This window comes from Blennius ocellaris (assembly GCF_963422515.1).
Source record: "Blennius ocellaris genome assembly, chromosome: 10".
NCBI lineage: Eukaryota > Metazoa > Chordata > Actinopteri > Blenniiformes > Blenniidae > Blennius > Blennius ocellaris.
In genome coordinates this window covers 11,841,026-11,860,262 of record NC_137659.1, presented here as the reverse complement: position 1 = coordinate 11,860,262, position 19,237 = coordinate 11,841,026, and the positions used below count along the sequence as shown (strand labels likewise).

The 19,237-nt window shown below is 38.0% G+C and overlaps 2 protein-coding genes across 2 annotated transcripts; both read right to left on the bottom strand.

Moving 5' to 3' along the window:
* Positions 1-1,678: 1,678 nt before the first annotated feature.
* saga (S-antigen; retina and pineal gland (arrestin) a) lies at positions 1,679-11,167 on the bottom strand (the record flags this gene model as incomplete). Its single annotated transcript, XM_080503772.1, has 13 exons — positions 1,679-1,805; positions 2,842-2,928; positions 3,939-4,031; positions 4,124-4,261; positions 5,904-5,976; positions 6,067-6,151; positions 6,332-6,467; positions 8,398-8,465; positions 8,547-8,606; positions 8,743-8,942; positions 9,720-9,764; positions 10,474-10,534; positions 11,120-11,167. 13 exons carry the CDS (start codon positions 11,165-11,167, stop codon positions 1,679-1,681), a joined length of 1,221 nt encoding a protein of 406 aa, XP_080359898.1.
* Positions 11,168-15,454: 4,287 nt separating this feature from the next.
* cldn15la (claudin 15-like a) lies at positions 15,455-19,217 on the bottom strand (the record flags this gene model as incomplete). Its single annotated transcript, XM_080504163.1, has 5 exons — positions 15,455-15,533; positions 15,982-16,092; positions 16,380-16,461; positions 16,889-17,053; positions 19,001-19,217. 5 exons carry the CDS (start codon positions 19,215-19,217, stop codon positions 15,455-15,457), a joined length of 654 nt encoding a protein of 217 aa, XP_080360289.1.
* Between the last annotated feature and the right edge of the window lie 20 nt (positions 19,218-19,237).

The window sequence follows — 19,237 nt, the reverse complement described above, 5'->3', positions numbered from 1 at the left end:
TGTTACCAAATATTTTATTTTGTTTAATTTTACTTTGTATGCCTCAAGAGAAATGTCCCTATTTAAAAGAAGTGTTAAATGCAGAACAAGAGATCGTTTTAATATTTTGTGACACTTTTTTTTAATTTTAAATAAAACCAAAATGACTCAAAAGATCAAGAAATGTATAGTTTGGTTTGATTATTTCTTTGATGTAACAATGCTTTTTGGCAATAAATACATCTTGCTGTTGCAGCTCCTGTTTAATGCTCTATAGATCGTGCAATATTGTGCCATATTTAATTGGGTTTCTCTCTGTTAAAAGCACCTACAAATGACTGCGTTGTATTTGGTGCTATATAAATAAAGTTGGACTGAATTGAATTGAATTAAATAACATGCATTTGTGAGATGAGTCTATCATCCAATAACAGATTTTCTTCCTCTGGGGATCAAAATAATCAAACGTCAAACCTTTCATTGGAGGTCTATAGACAGCCAGCAAGCCTGGAGATAATCCCATCCATCCGTCTCAAGTCCATCACACACACACTTACATTCACACCTACAGGAAATTTCTAAGTGACCAAAATCCATGTTTTAGGAGGAAGACAAATACACATGGAAAGGACATTCACACGCTACGAAAAGAGACCCCCAATACCTGACTTGAACTGGTGATGTTCTTATTATGAAGGAAGAGTGCTAACCAACCCACCGCCATGTGGTCAGTTTGAAACTTTATAGGATCGGTCAGGTATCATTCTAACCATGTGACTTATGAGACTTCATTGTATCAAGAAAGAGCAGCAAAGAGCTGTAGATTCATCAGCTTTAATAATCAGTGTTCCAACATGTCAACAGCACTGAGCGACACATCTCGCCAAAACTAACCTATGTCTGGTTTTGGAAAGGACTTCTAGATGCATGTTTCTGCAAGGAATCCAAGCTTCGCGTTTGCAGCAGTGAAATATACGAGCAGATTTATAATCAAAACTTTGAAGTGGTTAAAATTTCAGCTTCACTAAAACAAACTTTGTCTTCACAATGTCCACAAAAGCAGAATTTTGCATCTTTGTCAGTTTCAAAGTTCAAGATCATTGTTGCCATTAGCTGCTTTCACTCACTGAGGTGGTTCACTCAGTGGCTGGTCTGTAGCTAACATATTCAACACATCTTGAGGATATTATGTATTCAGTTGTTTTGAATAAAAATAGGATCTTTTTTCAATAGTAAAATTCACATCACAATAGAAAGCATATGATGACCTCTCATTCACAGCCAGCAAAAATAAACATAATGACAGAATAATATAAAACCTAGTCATTTTTACTGAAGGGACATGATGTCAATTTGACTCAGGATTTTGGTATCTTTAATTCGATGGTCTGCCTCCAATTTGTCCATGTAAGACTGCAGGACAGTCAGCTTAACTCGGAAAAAAAAAGTCAACTTAAACTTTAAGTTAACTCTTAAAGTATCTGATATTTTCTGACAAACAAGAAGCTAAGCTTAGAAATAAACACTGCATTATTTGGTACCTTGAAAAATGTTAGTAGCAATGTGGAGCACACCTAAATAATGAAACGGGGGGGGGGATCACACAGCTATGGTCTTTCCATTAAACTATTTCTATCACAAACTCTCTCAGGACTCAAACTCCCAGCCATCTTTGTTTCAGCATTACTGACTCCCACATTCATTTTTCTTTGGGTGCCATGTCGTCGCCACCTGATATGTTGCCATCCTCGTCGTCATCGTCGGCGATCATCCCCTTCAAGTATGAGCGCTTGAATTCCTGGAACACCAGCTCCTCTTCCAGCTCACTATGAAATGCAGCAGCGTTAAATGTTAGCATCCAGTTAGCATCTCAGCTAAGAAAAAGTGACAAAAGTCCAGGAGGAGGAGGAGAGAGGAGGAAGGGGTGGATGGCTGAGTTTTGTGCACTATGATCTTCGTGCAGTGAAGAGAGACAGCAGACTACAACATGTTTTAGGTGCATTTGTAATGTGAAAAAAAACCAAAACAAAAAAACCCCAAAACAAAACAAAGTTGTTTCAAACAACATTTACAACCCAAACAAATAATTTCCTCAGCTGGACCAAACAGTGGCTGATCTGAAAACATAACTCTCATTGGACACCTTTTGTCCAATGGACCATGTAAACTGAGTGTCACCACCTTCTTGAATTTGTTCCCCTGAAAATAAACTTCATTAAAACAAACTAAAAAGGGACAGAGAAACATGATATGAAACAAAACAAATGGATGAAAACTGATACAGTTGATGGAGAAGCTGATAAGGGAAAAGAAGCAGTGAAATGAACTCTATAAAAAAACAAAAGCTGACCAAGAGAAAAACTGATAGGGGGTTATGATCATGTCTAGTGGAACAATAAATAGAGAATATTAATTCCAAAAACCATTGTCTTTAATCTGTCCTTACAGAAACTCTGATTTACTCAGTTCAACATAAAAGTGGTGCCTTTGTGAGGGTGAAGAAGACAACACAAACAATTTCCATATTTACCTGTCCTTTACTGTTGGCAGCAAGAAAAGGAGGAAAAGATGATTGCGTGAGCTGTGCTGATTACTTGGTTCCTTGGTTATGATATTTTTAAAAACTCATTCTTTTAAGATAATATTCTATGATGTTAATATATGGTTGGTGGGTTTTTTCTAATTCATCCTCCATGATTTTGACTTGACTTTAAATTGAAGTCTACAAAAACCATTTGAAAAGTCATTGTAGGATTTGGAAAATGCTGAATTCTGAGATTCAAGACCAAATGAATAATGAAATGATCAATATAATTGTCACTTTGTCAATCATTGAAGCAAGGATGAAGACCATACACACACACACATATATATATGGTGGATTGATGTTCCTTACCTGCATCTGGTTTAGGATGCATCAGTTTAAAAGGGACTTCCAGGCCAACCTCACTGCAATTCAAGTAAAGAAATAAAGTGTTTGATGGACGTGGTTCATTAATTGCAGTCCAACACAATATTGTTTAATGTTTTGCAGCATTATTTTTGAAAAGCCACAAGATTAAACATTTTAAAATGTAAAAGAAATGTCTTAATAAACAACTTAAAAGTTTTAACATCCTCAACATGGCTGTGTGATGAAGTCACATGTGAAAAATCTTCAGAGATACATTTTCTAACTCGACAAAAATGATAATTTTCATTCTGGCTTTTGTTATTCTGCTTCTCCCAAATTATGTTGACACTTTCACATTGAAAGCCTCAGCAGAGTAGTTTAATCAAATACCAGCAGGGCTTGACATACCTTGACCCCATCATCCTGTGAGCCCAGTGCAGGCAGGGAGGTCATTCAAAACGACACAAACAGAGTGAAAGAAATTAATGCATAGCTCAATAGAGAAGCTAAAACATTAACTAGTAAATAAACAAGGAGTAGCACATGCTATATGTTTTGTGATTGTGATTTGTTTTGTGATGCATTTTTAAGAAATATGTTTATGTGAAAGCAATTTCAACTTTAGATGTTTTGTACATGCCTCTGCAATAATCAGTTCACGTTCACTTTTGATCTTTTTACTGATGAAAATGGCAAACTGGGTATTTTTTTTATTTCATTGCAACTTTTGATGCTTTTGCCAAACTAATCTTTAGTTGCGCATGTTCATAAACCATACCAACTGGTAGCCGTTCTGATTTAGGTGTCTTTAGGAGACACGTCACGGCTGCCAGTGAACACGGAATAAAAATGTATACGAATTTAGGACACGTGTAAGACTTTTTCACTCAAACTTGGCTGTGAGGTAAATAAAAATAACACAATTCGGTGGTTGGAGACAATCAGGCTTCACACTGACCTCAATTCACATTTGTATGTTCTTCTGCATCACCATGTTTGTTTTAAATGAACAAAGCCCCCCCCCCCCCCCCCCCCCCCCCCCCCCAACACCCTCATGCACGCACACACAGCAGAGACTGACCCTCCGACGATGAGCTTCACCATTACTCTGTATGAAACCATAATTCCCATAACCTCTTTCAGCACACCCTCTTTGACACTGTAAGAGAAGGGGGATACGATATATTTATTTGTTATCTAACAAAGCCAATGTCAAGAAACTTGAGCATCCACTTGTCGGAATTTCCTCACATGCTCGACGATGCCAGGTTGGTGTCTTCATGTTTCAGCTTCCCGTCCAGAGCGATGCCCCTCCTCTCTCTGTTGTTGGCCAACAGAGGTAGCATGGAATACACTTTCTGCAGGGTCGCTCCAGCTGACACTGAATCCCTGGAAAAATGCAGAACAAAGTGAGATGAGATGAGTAAAAATGTACTTTATGACTTTGTTACACTAATTCCAAAATGTCTACTGAGATCTTTAAGAGCACAAGTTGTTAAATAAGTGATCTCAGATGGCTTAAAGGCCTAACAGATGTACATATCATAAAATGATCCTGATTCATCATAATACATTTTAGAAAAAGGTAACATGAATAAACTGGACACGAACTCACCAAAACAATGCATTCTATGCATAACTGATTATTAAAAAAAATCAAAAAAAAATCAAGCAGCTGCATGCCAGTGGAATAGTCTGCCATCTCAATTCACAACTACAATATCTCAGTTTCTTCTCTAGGTTTGGGGTTTCTTTGTGCAGTTTGCTTATTCTCCCCTTGTGTTTATGAGCTTTCCACTGGTAGAACTTCCTTTAGCGGTCTAAAATCTGCATTTGAGACCAATGAGATGGACAGTCATCAGTTTACATTACAAGGGTGCAATACAAAACAATGGTAATATGTTACATTAACTCTAATAAATCCATTTTCCACAAGTTTTTCAAAATTTTGAAGATGCAGTATATTTTCACATTTGTATTTTGAATTTGTTTATCCTCCAGTCAGACATGAAGGTTATCCTCCAAAAGCTCACATAGTAAATATCTATGATGTAAAGCATTATATTGCAAGATATTGTCTTAGGTTAATGGGGAAACATCTGGAGGTTTCTGAATCGGATACAAAACACGTACAAATACCCACATTTGTTTGTTTTTTTAGATGCTTCAGTTGTTGACAGAAATCCTATCGAAGATTGTTTAATGTCACTGGACTAATGACACACACAGCAGTGAGTGTTTCTCCTCTAATATGAAAAAATATTTTGACTTACTTCACAGGAACACAATCACGTTTTCCTATCATAAAGCTTCCTAATGTCACTTTGAATTTTGTTTATGAGAAACAGCAGATCAAAGTGTCCCACAGGTCCACCGCCCCCTATGATCACCCTGTGTCCTCTTTTCATGGACAGAGTTTCCTTTATGCAGGAGTCTTTTGTCTTTTTTCTGAGACGAGATCTGATATCTCTGCCCTGGATCATCCGAGGTGAGCTGGAGGACCGGCGCCGTCACACTGTCACTTCCTCAACTTTAGTTATACAAGTGGGAATTTGAGAAACTTGAGACTCGACTGCAACGTTTCTGTTGGTTTGTTTCAATTTGATTCTGCTATAATTACATGAGTCGCATAATTTGACAGAAGTCAATGTTATGTAAATTGTCCATCAGTCCATTTTGTATATATATTTTTCTGTTTTTGTGTTTTGAAGAAAGGGCCACCCACTATAACATGTATATTCTTTGTGCTCCTTTTCAATTATGTAAACATTTAATGGAATGAGCGCCATGAAATCAGAGAAAAAGAAAACATGATTGAAATAAATGAAAAGGAAGAAAAGAAAGAAAAGAAGTAAATAGGTAGATTTCAGTTTCTTAGAAAATTTAAATAACTTAATATTTCAGGTAAGAGCTCTCATAACTTGTCATGATCTGCGCCATTACTTACAAAGTATTTGTACTTCCACTCGAGGAACGATTTGGACAACACAGTGAATGTTTAGGTTCTTTGCGTGTTTGTGCTGATTATTACCCAGTGTCCTCGATGTCCACACATTTGACGTAGCTGTCGTTAGAGTACAACACCACTGTGGCGACTTGGTCAACTGAAGAAGCACGAGAGACACGGAAAACATGACATTTACCGCCAGCTTTGGTTAACTGTTGTTGAAAAAGCAGTTTGATTGTTTGTTTACCAGAGATGATGATGTTCTTGATGTTTTTGCTGGAGGTGTTTGTAACATTGACGTGAACTTTGATGGTTTCACCGTGGTAGTACACCTGAAAACAGGGTTGCAGAGCATGAGAGGTCAAGCACCATGTTCTCTGGTTATGAGGAAATTGATGAAGAAGCAGAGGCTTTTCCCTTCTGCTTCCCTCTCCTCACGAATGCTTTCAGAAAGAAGATGTGTCACATACTGAATATTTGTGGAACAGCAATAAACACTTAGTGACCCCCACCTCTTTGTCCAGACTGGCCTTGACATGCAGTGGCTTGTCAGACATGACAAAGTCTCGCGTGGTTTCGACACAAGGTGCAATCCCCTCGTTCTCTGGAGCGTACTGCACCTTCCTGAGCAGCAGCTTCACTGTGCTCCTGTTTAACCAAACACAAAGCCATAACATGTAAACAGAACACTGCTCGAAATCAGTTCTTGAAATGTATGCAACCAGGAGTGTAACAAAGAAAGACAGAGAAAGACATTTTTCTCCCTTAGAGCAGTATTTTTCAACCACTGTGCCGCGGCACACTGCTGTTGCGAGATATAGTCAGGTGTGCTGTGGGAAATTTAAATAAAAAAAAAAATTATTTTTTTTAAATAAAAAAGGAAATTATCCAATTTCACATTTTTTCTATAATAACATTTGCTCTTACAGTCACCGTCAGCTGAGAGAGCAGTGTGCAGAATAATCATGTATAAATACTGTGGTGGTGGAATAATTGCTCTGGGTCGAGATTCTTTTCTGCAAGCTGATCACCAGAGGCTTTTATTTTGACATGAACATCCGCAACTTGACCTTAATAACAGGATGACACTCCACACAACACATTTCTCACTGAGGGTTGCACACCAACGTCAAACAAACCAAACCAAACTAGACGAAATAATTAACTATCTAAACCGAGGAACAAAAACACAACACAAGCACAAATCAACACACACAACAACCCCAACAATAACCCTCAATAACCTCCGGCAACACATAACCTGAACTCCCATCATGCCCTGCAGCGACCAACTCCGTGATCGCTAAAATACTCTTCGCCAATTTACTTTATATTGTTAATATAGGCTCCAGAGTTTCAAATTTTAACATTTTCGGGTGGTGGTGTGCCTCGAGATTTTTCCAAAGAAAAAAGTGTGCCTTGGCTCAAAAAAGGTTGAAAAATACTGCCTTCGAGGTCAGCTAGGCACAGGTTTGGTGATCGTTCCTTTCTAATCCTTCCGGAATTTAATAGATTTCAGTGGAATTATATGTTAATCTTTTTTTTTTTACAATCAAATATTTTCAAAGAAAAAACAATGACTGGGTTTAGTTTGTATGTTATCTAGACATTTGATTTGTTGAAAGTTTCTGTCAGTTTTTAATGTCCTCCATTTGAAAAAAAAAAAAAAAGGCTTCGCGGAGCATCTCCTTACCGAACCATGACCAGAACACCAAGCATGACTCAAGTTTGATGCAGTGATCATCTGATTAACCAACAACAGGCCTGTGAAACTACATCTGTTTGCACACCCACATAATGATGGCATCTCATCATTGTGAGATAATCAGTTACCATATTTGGTAACTTCCTAATTTCTTGATTTACTAGTAATCCCAGAAGATGTTTAACGGTTGTGTTCCACATCGAAATGATATTTCTTGTTTACAGTTTTTAGAATCTATAGAAATTATTTTTAGGCAATACAGTTCTACTTTATATTTCTCATCACATAAGTTTAATCTATTTCACTTGGAGAAGCATTTCTCACTTTAGTTAGTGCACAGGGCCACCTGATTGATGATGGCATATAGTAAAACAAGTCACAATATTGGGGGATTCTTTAGTAAACTCTTGCAAATAACATTGTATTACTTTAAAACTGATTAGAGTACAGAAACAGGATTTTATCACCTTTAACAGAAAGCCAGTAAGATATGTATCTCACTCAATGGAGTTTTTTGTTTTGTTTTTTCATATTCAAGTATTTCAGGTTTATGTTTTCGTGGTCGATATTTAACTTCTGGAGCCACAAAACATACTTAACCTTTGGAATAGCGAAAACACAGCTCAAGGATCAACTGCAGATGGGCTGTAGAGCCACTTTTGGCTCCAGACTCACGACTAAACCAAGATAAGTTCATGAGATTGAGTGAGGGAGGGAAGGACACAAGTGCAGGTTTGTGCAACACCTGTAGAATATGTAAAAACAAAAAAATATGTGTATGCATGCTAAACTAATTTTGTGCTGGGATTAAAACAACAAGTGACTCAGGTCACTTGTAGTGACCCGAGTCACTTGTAGTGACCTGAGACTCACCTTTTGCGCACTTTTGCATCCTGGCTCTCGGCACTGAAGGCCTTTATTTCAAACTCCACGGCACATTGCTGCAAGGGAGGGCGGAAGAGAAGAAATGTCAGCATGCAATGAGATTCTCTCATTTAAAGTCATCATCATCAGGATCAAACCTTGCCAACATCATGGGGTGCTGGCTGGAGAGCCACAGAGCAAGGCAGGTTTTCTGGAAACTGAGGAGACAAAAAACCCCAAAAAACTTAAGGGCTGTCTTAATCAGATACAATTTACTGTAATAAAACACACAATGTTCCTCGGGGGCTTTTAAGATTTTTCTCTTTCTGTCTGTCCATGATCATCCTTTCTAACCTCGAAGAAGAAAGGGTAGGCGTTGTTTCCCAGCTTGCGGAGCAGTTTGGCCTGGCTCTTGGTGTGGATGCCCTTGTCGCGGTCCTGCAGAGGCGGGTACACCTGGCGGGTGGACAGGTGCAGCTCCCTGCGGAAGGCGATTCCCATCACATCCATGTCATCTCTCCCATAGCGGAAGGTGCAACTCAGTGTGACAAAGACTGGAGAGCATCAGAGAAACAGCCGATTAGTGATACGAAAGAATCAGGTTCTCCGAGACAAATTAACATGAGGGCCGTTTCAAACCTCAGTTAAAACTGTTTGTGCTCCTGATCTCTATATAACAATGTTACATACGGTTGTGTATGTTTCTAATTCTTGTAAATATTAGATTTTTATATCCTTTAAATAACTCTTCTGCTGTCTAACTGTATGAGCTACATTATTGAATTTTATTTTTTTTTAATTACTAAATTACTCTGTTGATAAATACCTTGATCAGATTACTGGAAATTACCAGTGACGGTGAATAATAGTCATTACAAATTCACAAAGCACTTCCTGGTGTCTTTGGGTCAGCTTTTGTGGGGCCTACAGTACAAAAATGCAAATCCTTCAGTTTGAGGAAACCAGAAACTCATAATAGAAACTGCAAACAGACCTCCTATAGTCATGTTTGAAAGAGTTGACTCAAAATCATTTATAATGGATGATGACATTCACCAAGCTTTATGGCGAACTGATTAACTGATTACAAATGATCTAATAATGAGGAGGAGACATGTCAGTGAAATATTGAACACAATTTTGTTAAAACATAATATAAAGAATCTGAACGTCAATAATGGAAACTACAAGATGTTTTTTTTTTTTTGTAAAAATGACATTTTAAAATAGAGTAAAACATATTGGTTGTCAAACAATTATTAATAGTGAATCCTGAGTCCAGATCAGCATCCTGCTGCTCAGCTGAGTGACATGAAAGAGACGTTTCTGACCTTTTCTCCCCTGCAGAGCCTCGGGATCGATAACGATGACTCCATCTAATGGTAACACACATAAACAAACCAAACTTATAACTTGACAAAAACTGGAATAGTACGGAAGACATACTTTGTTTTCACACACATACAAATAAAAAGTCAAACCACAACTGAAGAACATAGATAAGGAAGTTCAAAACTAAAAACTACATAGAGATTGAAAGCCTGGCTCTATCAATGACTCCCTAATAACAACTTTTCTTTTTAAATTTCTCGATGTTTTCCTTGAGACTAGTCTGCGAATTGAGGTATACAGTTCATAACAGAAATGAAAATGTGCAACAGTTTAAAAAAAAAGGCTTCTCATGTGTGACACAATTCAGACATGTCATGTTAACTTGTCATGTTAACTTGTCCTGTTGAATAGACATTTAATCATGATAATAATGAATTTTAAATATAAGTAGGTGCCTTTCAGGGAAACCTTAAATACATAGAACAGGGATAAAAAGAGAAAAATCTTCATATAAACTATTCTGTGGGTAAGGACAGACCAAAAGACTTCAGTTACATGGTGGACAGACATGCGGGAGGAGAGGGGAGGAAAGCAGATAAGTGTGTCTATTCAGATTAATTATGAAAAACAAAATAAATTGATGAAGATGATGATGATGATGATGATGATGATGATGCCACTGTATACCCCGGGACGTTCCTCTCTGAAGACTTTATCCCAGACACAGCATATCACGGTGTTTGTGAGACTCACCTACTGGATCCACAGAATCAGAACGATCAACAAAGTCTCTTTTCCCCATGTACACGCCAACCTGAAGCAAATATAACACTATTAAAGCAAGCATAATACCAACGTGATCTATAAGTTCCTTATTGAAAGTAAAGTTTTAATCAATATCATTTCCTTACTATATATCATTTTGTTGATAATCATTTTTAATGCCTTTGTTTAGAAGTTCCCTTTAATTATTTGAAACACTAAACACAAAAATCTAGTTATATAGTTGTGTTGCAGTCCAAAGATACATATGTCACTCAAAAAGAAATAAAAAAGGACAGAACAGTAAAGTGTGCACTTTGTCTTGCAGTGATATCATATCACCACCAAAGTTGACACTGATTAGAATATTCTGACAGACTTTAAGCTTTCCTCAGACATTCTAATGACAAAAATTGGACAAACGTGAGACCACATAGATTAATGAGTCCATATTTATTCCCTGTGACTGTTTGGTCCTACGGTTTAAAGAAATCCTGTCACAGTTTTATCATTTCCCCATCAATTTACCAGGAATGTGGTTCACAACAAACAGGTTGAACCAATCTGAAAATGCCACCGACACAGAGGCATTAACAGAGGATTGTGGGCTAATCTTCACCCGAGATTTTCCACTCACCGATTTGTCCCTGGAGATCTTCTTGAACACCACATTTTTGGGGCTCATGTTGGTGCAGGTAAATGGCCGTCAGCCGATTCTGAGGAAGAAAGGCAAATGAGTCTTTTCAAAAGAACTACGAATAAATAATTAAGTAATTCTCATTGTTGAATGTTCGCTGACTCAGAGAGGGCTGATGGATGAAATTATTTTACTAAAGGGGAACACAAATCAGCATTACCGCAGTGTCACGTTCTGAATTCATGCAACTGAATATGTTGTATAACCCGCAGTTCACTGACTGTATAGATTGTTACACCTTATTTACTCAATGCATTAGTGACATCATCTCATGCTCGCCGCTTTTCCTTTCTTGGACCATTGCAGAGTGGGGATGTTCCACAGAAGAGACAGTTTTGGAGATGCTCTTACTGAGTTGTCTACCAATCACAATAAGCCACTAATCAAACTCACTTAAAATCCAACTTAGTCCATTTTCCATGGCTTGCAGCACATCGTCTTTAACAACAAAATGCTTGCCTGCTTAGTAATATGTCCCACTTTAATCACATCGCTACATCCCATTTTCTGCACAAAATGTTTCTGAGAAGCATTCATATGCAACTCAAAACTGTGCATTGACCATATTTTCACTAAATCTCTCTTTTACAACTATCTGTGACCGCTGTGAAAGGATCAAAAACATGTTCTGTCGATTATAACAACCAGGATTTAATTCCTGAAAAAGCTTGCTGTGGTGGAAAACTCTGGATGTCACTCTAATCCCTCTGAGCCAGAAAACTGCAGTCGGCTTTCCTAAAATGTGCGCTGATGGAAAGGGGCAAAATAATGATAAGCAGAACAGATTCTTGTAAGCTCAAGAACAGTTTTTAGTGTAAAGATCAACATTAATGGCCTACAAAGTCATTTGAGATAGTGCTTTTTACATGGCCACAAAAAGATGTTTTCTTTCAGCCCAATAAACTGCTCTTTGCAAAATAGGAGAAATGAGAACAACTTTGATTTGGAGTCTTAAATACATTTCAGAATTACCTTATAGTGAGTCACCTTCTTGTACCACATCAAAAATTCACTCTCATCTGTGGTGACAACGTGCATTCAAATTCTGAGCATGTGTGGATTTAAGACGATTATCAAATTTGAAGAAAAATAAAATGTGCATAGAATATTCATCATTTGACTCAGTTTGACAAATCATGGGAAAAGCACCTGTGAGCTACCGGTTTCCTGTGTCTCCCCCCGACATTATGGAAGCAACTTTATTACTGAGTCTTTACTGGTTTGCAAACATCAGTGATAACCATAGACAATAGACACCGCCAGTGGCATCACTGTGGGCATATGAGGTGAACGCCCAACTGTTCAGGCTGCGTCAGGTAGAAGATCCAAACATAAAATCAAACATATGGCTAGCCTGGTAAAGAGAAGACAAAATCAATACCCATTACTTCTGCTCTTGTTCTCGCAATGCGGAATATTTGCTTTTGGAAAACTGTTGCTTGACAACAGTGAGGTGAGGCAGTAAAACCGAGGGCTCAAACATACACCTGTACGCACTTTGTTGGTGAATTTGTGGTCAGTTTGCTTTTGTCGTATGAAAGCTGCTGTTGTTTTTGGCCACTTATGTTATCTCTGAATAAGCCGAAGAACAATTTCTCCTTGCTGAGTTGATTGAGGTGAGATGACTGAGAGACTCAAAGCGACTTAACTCAGCTGAGCTCCTTAATCCCTTTAAAACCCCTCCTTGATTCTTTTCACCTCTCCTTTAAACTATCAGAGAATATCATCAGGAACTTTGTAACAGTTATAGTAAGAAGGCACGTCTGTCATTATCACATCTGTAACAAACGCTGTATTTATCCCCCCCCCTTCCTGCCTGCTCAATAAATTAACAAATACATAACAACACACTTGTCTTACAACATGTGATTTGTCAGTTTGTTTAATGCATTCTTGTATCCCTTCTGTTAGTAGTTGGGTCCCACAAAGTTATTGTAGTGAAATTAATTTCAGTCTTGTTAATGTTAATAAGAATCGCAGAATTTTTAAAACCATGAAAATGATGCATTTAAATAATGATTGAGACAAAGAGCGTAAAAACTGCAAAAAAAAAGAAAAGAAAAGAAAAAGATATTCTTTTCAACACCACTCTTGTCATGTTTATCAAATTTCCAAACAAAAATAAACAATATATTTTTTGATTTTGGTGGGTTTGTTGGGGGAGACAGTATCACTCAGTGATATATATATATATATATATATATATATATATATATATATATATATATATATATATATATATATAAATCTTTAAGACTTGAATATGTAGAAAGTGACTTCAGAGTGACTCACCTGAGCGGCAGACGTGGACGATGTGTCGGGAGTCAGAGGAAGAGACAGACAGGCTCTATAAGTAAACGCCTGCTGTCTGTCGCAGCCTCCTCAGCGTCCCTGTTAGCCAATCAGGTTGGCCACATCTGAACTTTGACCAACCCACGATGCTCCTGAACCCCCCCCCCCATCCCCAAACCAAAACATTCAGACAGACAGACAGACAGACAGAGGCACACTTTGTGTGAATGAGCCGACTGAGAGGATTGAAGCTGATTCCCCCGCAGTCAGCACAACAGGGTCAGATTAGGCAGACAGAACGAAACAAGGGAGGCAATGTTTTTTTTTTTTTCCTTTGTTGTTTTTGCTTTAGGCTCATCTCCACAACACACCCTCCACCTGTGGTTCAACCGCACACTTTTTGCTTTTTAAATCTGAATGTTCACATTTGCCAGTAAAGGTTTACACACTGGAGGTCTACATCTGCAAAGCTCATCATGAACAATCCTGTGAAACAAAGATGGCAAAAAGGAGTGAAACAATGTATGAAAAATAACAACATACAAAAATGCTATTTCAAAACTAAGAATGTTATTATTTTTATTACTACAAATAAAAGCATGTTCAAACTGCAGAGGCAAACTGAAGGTTAAGCAGAGTCGGTCTCATCCGGTGTGTGTGTGTGTGTGTGTGTGTGTGTGTGTGTGTGTGTGTGTGTGTGTGTGTGTGTGTGTGTGTGTGTGTGTGTGTGTGTGTGTGTGTGTGTGTGTGTGTGTGTGTGTGTGTCTATAGATAGATAGGCAGCATGATGCAGTGCAGCGTAATCCGTTGTTCTGCCTGTCAGCAGGTGAACCCACAGAGGTGGATTACCAAATGCAAGACATTAATCATCATTACGCAGGAGATTACATCGCGCGCACACACTCTCACACATTACAATGTGCACATCAAGTTAAAATCATCTGCAGCATGTAAGGGTGGTCTCTACATCCTGCATGCCTAAATTAGTGATCTTTCAGGTTCCCAGTTTCTCAGAATTGAGAACAAAAAGATGAGTTCATGAATCATAACATTATGAAATATGAATCTTGACTGGATAAGATTTGAACATTTCCCGGAATTCGCAGCATTGATGGACACAAGTGGCTCAGTTCAATAAAATACAGTTGGTAGCTTGAAGCTTTTAGTCCCCTCTTATGGTGGACAAAGGGCAAGAACCATGTTCCTTTAAACCAATGATAGTTACTTGTGCATGTTTGTTCCATTAAAGGTGGCTGCACTAAACAAGCACAGGGACCATCAATGAACTACAGAGTCGAAACAATGTTCAATACAGAATGATAAATAAATTCCTTTATATGCAAGGTCACATCACATCTAATTTGATTCTAACTGGCTATGGTGCCACAGATACATGTGTAAAACTACTATTGCCACCATCTGCTGTTCATTGTGTTGTCTTTTGACAACTACATGTATTCCAACAGTGCAAATTAAGAAAAATACTTTTCATTTCCAGCCTTTCTTTTAATGAAGATCATTCTATGAGCCAGAATGAACTCATAGTGGGCTGGTTTAGTTAACAGGGATTTTGACAACCCTGTTTTGGATGCTGACACAAAACCCAACAACATGTCTGTTATGTAAAACAAACTTTATTCAGATAAAAATAACTTCCAAGTAGGGCTTTAACAATCAACAACAATCAGCTGTAAATGCTCATTTATTACTCAGATCAACAGATTTACCTTTGGAAACTACTTGAAGCAAACGAGAGAGAAAAACTAGTACTGTATGTGTAGTATACAAGACATTGTGATGGGAATATAACGTGTACAGTATTGTGTGTGTAAATATGTTCCTTTAGACATGAAACCTTCAGTTTGCTACACATATTAGTAAAACTGAAAAGATACAGTGTCCTAAAAGTGTGTGTGTGTGTGTGTGTGTGTGTGTGTGTGTGTGTGTGTGTGTGTGTGTGTGTGTGTGTGTGTGTGTGTGTGTTTAGACGTAAGCTCTGGTATCGGCCTCCGATCTGGCTGTAGCTGTGTAGACCTTCTGTGGAGGGCCTCCGTAGAAACCGCTGCAAAGCAGGAGACACATAATTAATTAACGGTCACTCGATGCACGCTTGGGAAAATGATCAGCTTCTTGAATTGTGATAATAAGCGAGAACAAATTGACTTTGGTTATTTTGTGTGTAAAAATGTGAGCATTGCTTTATGATTTTGGCTAAAATCCCATTAAAAACAACACATACAGCAACCACAGACAGAAAACTGCTTCATGACTCAGAGCTTCTATATGATATTGAGGTTGAACACTAAAATAAACACATGCAAGTTGAACAAGTAGATGCATTTGGTGCATCCTATGGCTCATCTCTGGGTTTGATGCATCATCTCTGACAGCATTTGCCAAAGTGAACCCCAAACCCCTCTTTGTGGTATACAAGAGAATTGGCAGCAGTGATGATTACTCTTGACAGAGGTTCTAGTGCTCAAAACATTGAAAAAAAAAGGTGCGTTTACTTTTTCTTTCCGGTTGATGCCCTCCTTAAGGCTGTGCAGAGTAAAATTCCACCAAGAATGAACAGAGAGGATCCGCCCCAGCCAATGTAGAGGCCAGTACCGAGCTCGAACCTGCAAACACACAATTGATGTTCAACGGTGCATGTGTGCGTTCGTGAGTTTGTAGGTAAAAAAAATTGTAAAAATAAGATGTGTAAAATAAAAACTACTAAAAATAAACACATGGTGAACTTAAAAATATTTTTGAAAAATGTGGTCTTTTCATTGCAAGTGATTTTAAATGCAGCAATTAAAAAAAAAATTCTCTGAGCATTTAGCTTTTGTTGAACTATTATATAATAATGGCATTTGGGTGCAGTCTCAATTAAAATGTGCAACATCTGTGTGAGTCAGCTCACCTCACCCCCCCATGGAAAGGGTTGTTGAAGTCTTCAACGACTCTGTATGCATACCAAGAGCAAGCGATCATGCAGCAGAGACCTGCAAGCATGTAAAGAGACATAAAAGCAAATAAAAACATCAACATCCATTACGTGTGAATCAGATTTGATCGGAAATTCTACAGAATGACTTCATACTTCAATAAACCTTCATTGAGGAATTCAATGCACTCATTTCAGCCATCTGCATGTTTACCTTTACTTTTTTAACACGATCAGGAATAAAAAGCAGCAGATTGAATTTACTTTTGGTTCTATAGAAAACACCACTTTAGTTGGCTGTGACATTGCGGCTGTCATACCTAAAGTAAACACTAGAGGTCACCATATACATTACCCACTTTGTACAATTCGTATACAAAGGAAAGTCTCTGTCCAGATTTTGGTAATGACCTTGCATATATGAGCAAGTATAATATCTCTGGAACCATAGTTGGATGTTTCTGTGTGTTTCTTGGTTAACTCACCAGCAAGGATGGCCATGATTCCTCCGGTAGTGGCAATCTTGGCCTTCGACTGATCGGTGCTCGAGCCAATCTTGATGCACTTGAGTCCGAGCAGCGAGATAATCATGCAGCCGAGGCCGAGCAGCAGAGAGACGATCATCAGAGCGCGACATGCCTGCACGTGAGCTGCAGAAATGATCAGATGTCACTTTACTCGCAATAAACTGTCAAATACAATTTCTCTAAAGCATCACAATGATCATCACAGGAGTTCACAGGGAACTACAATACTGGTACTTGCATACATACTAATATAGCTTATTTGTCCTGTTTGAAAACAGAAGCCATGTAAAGGCTCCGAAAGATAGACATTTTGAGGAATAAGATATTTATTCGCTGCAGCTACCATGTACTATCATGAACAGATCGGTGCTATTAACTTTGCCTATGAGTTGTCACAAACTTCTTACTGCTACTAACATTTATTCATATTGGTAATCTCAGTGAGACACAAGGACTAATTCTCAAAGAGACGCGTGTTTCAGACAAACATAATATAAAAACAGATATATAGTTTCTGTATATACAGTTTCCTTTTTGACTAATCAATGTGTGTAAGACGACTGAGACTGAATTCTGCTCAAGAGTAAACAAACAAAAGGTGGCTTTTGTCATTTAGTTGAAGAAAAACTGTTAAAAAATATATATATTGAGTATTTTGAGTAGTGGGGGTGCATCTTGGGGATATTGGGCATTAACTTGAAATTAGGTTATTTTAGATATATACAGCAATAAACTGTACAGTTTTATCAATGAAGCAGGAACAGTTGTGTACTGACCTTAACATGTCTTAACTATAAAATTACAGCCCCAGTCTGCTTTATGCTTTTTTATTTCTTGCTTTGGTTGGCTTATCTTAGCGTAAAGACAAATTAATAGAAATGTGGAATAGGCGAGGACAGCAGAAAATTGACTAACCAGCACCTCTTTTCACTGATAAATGTAATTCTTTTTTTTTTTTTTAAAAGACAGAAAACTATTTTTTTTTTTAAAGAAAAAGGAAGTACTGAAGGACTACATACTGAATAGACTTCGCAGTCGAAGTAGTAATTTATTGACAGAATGACCTCTGCTGATCATAAAAAAAAAAAAAGAAACCTGCCACTCCTCTCTATGAGGCTCAGCGAAAGACAAAGATGTCAGATGGTAATGACTCAGGAGTCACGTAGTATCACTCACAAAGTTTCAGTTCCTATTTATGCATATAATAGGACATAATGAGAACAAACATTTCATTTTCCTTAACAGGCTGACAAGGTTTTGTGAAAGTAAGATCAAGACAAAACGACATCTTAAGCCTAAATATCTCAGTTAGTGTCATTTTGGACATGATTTACAAGTAGGTTATACTTTATATTCCTATTGTAAAGAAAAACAAATGACCAAAATAAGGTATTGTTGATAAATGATTGTATCTGATCCGGGTAAATACCCATCAGAATCCAATTAAAACGAAGAGAAAGCTTGGTGAGTTTTTCCCTCCATTTTACTGCCCGACGGCGGAGGAGGCGTAAAATGGCGCCCAAAAACCTTCCAAGACATAAATGTATTCATCAAAACAATAAATGCCTGCTTAGTGGTGGTCAGTTGTCCATACGGAGACTAGCAATACATATAATATTCAAAGTGATTCAATTGGGGGTTTTTTGGCGGGAAACTCACAGCTATAAAATTAGCTAACCTTTGGATAGTCCATTCAAAACGGTGCCAAAAAGCCCTTCTTCCAATGTTTTGTTTCACAAATCAAAATTTCAGGGTTTTTTGTAAAGATGTGAGAAATTCGTTGATTTGTGAGTGCGAGAAAATCCAACTTTGGACTGTTGAAGCGCAGACCGTCGGGTCAGATCTGCCTCGCTGGCAGAACATTAACTGTAACAGGAAGTTGACCCCATTACCTGTCCTCAGCCTCGAGAATCACCTAATTTATTAGTTGATCACCAAAAGTCAAGATTTTTTTATTTTTTTATTTTTAATTTACAATAGTCACCTCCTGTCAATTCGACACAGTCATTTAAGTGGATCATCTTTTAAATTTTCTTCAATCTTTTCTGAGGCCTTTGCATCTGCACTTACCTGGGAGGGCCAGCATAGATTGAAAGTCTTGACACTCGGCGATGCCGGCGCTGTTCTCGGCGCAGGCATGCCACAAGTTTTCAAACTCCCGATTAGAGATGATGACGCTGCCGGATATGGTAGAAATCTTCCAGTAGTCGTTAACCAGCGATGCTCCGGTGAGAAGCCAGCCGATGATGGACATAATGAACCCGGTCGCTTCCACAGCCGTCGACATGGTTGCAGCGTTTGAGGAGA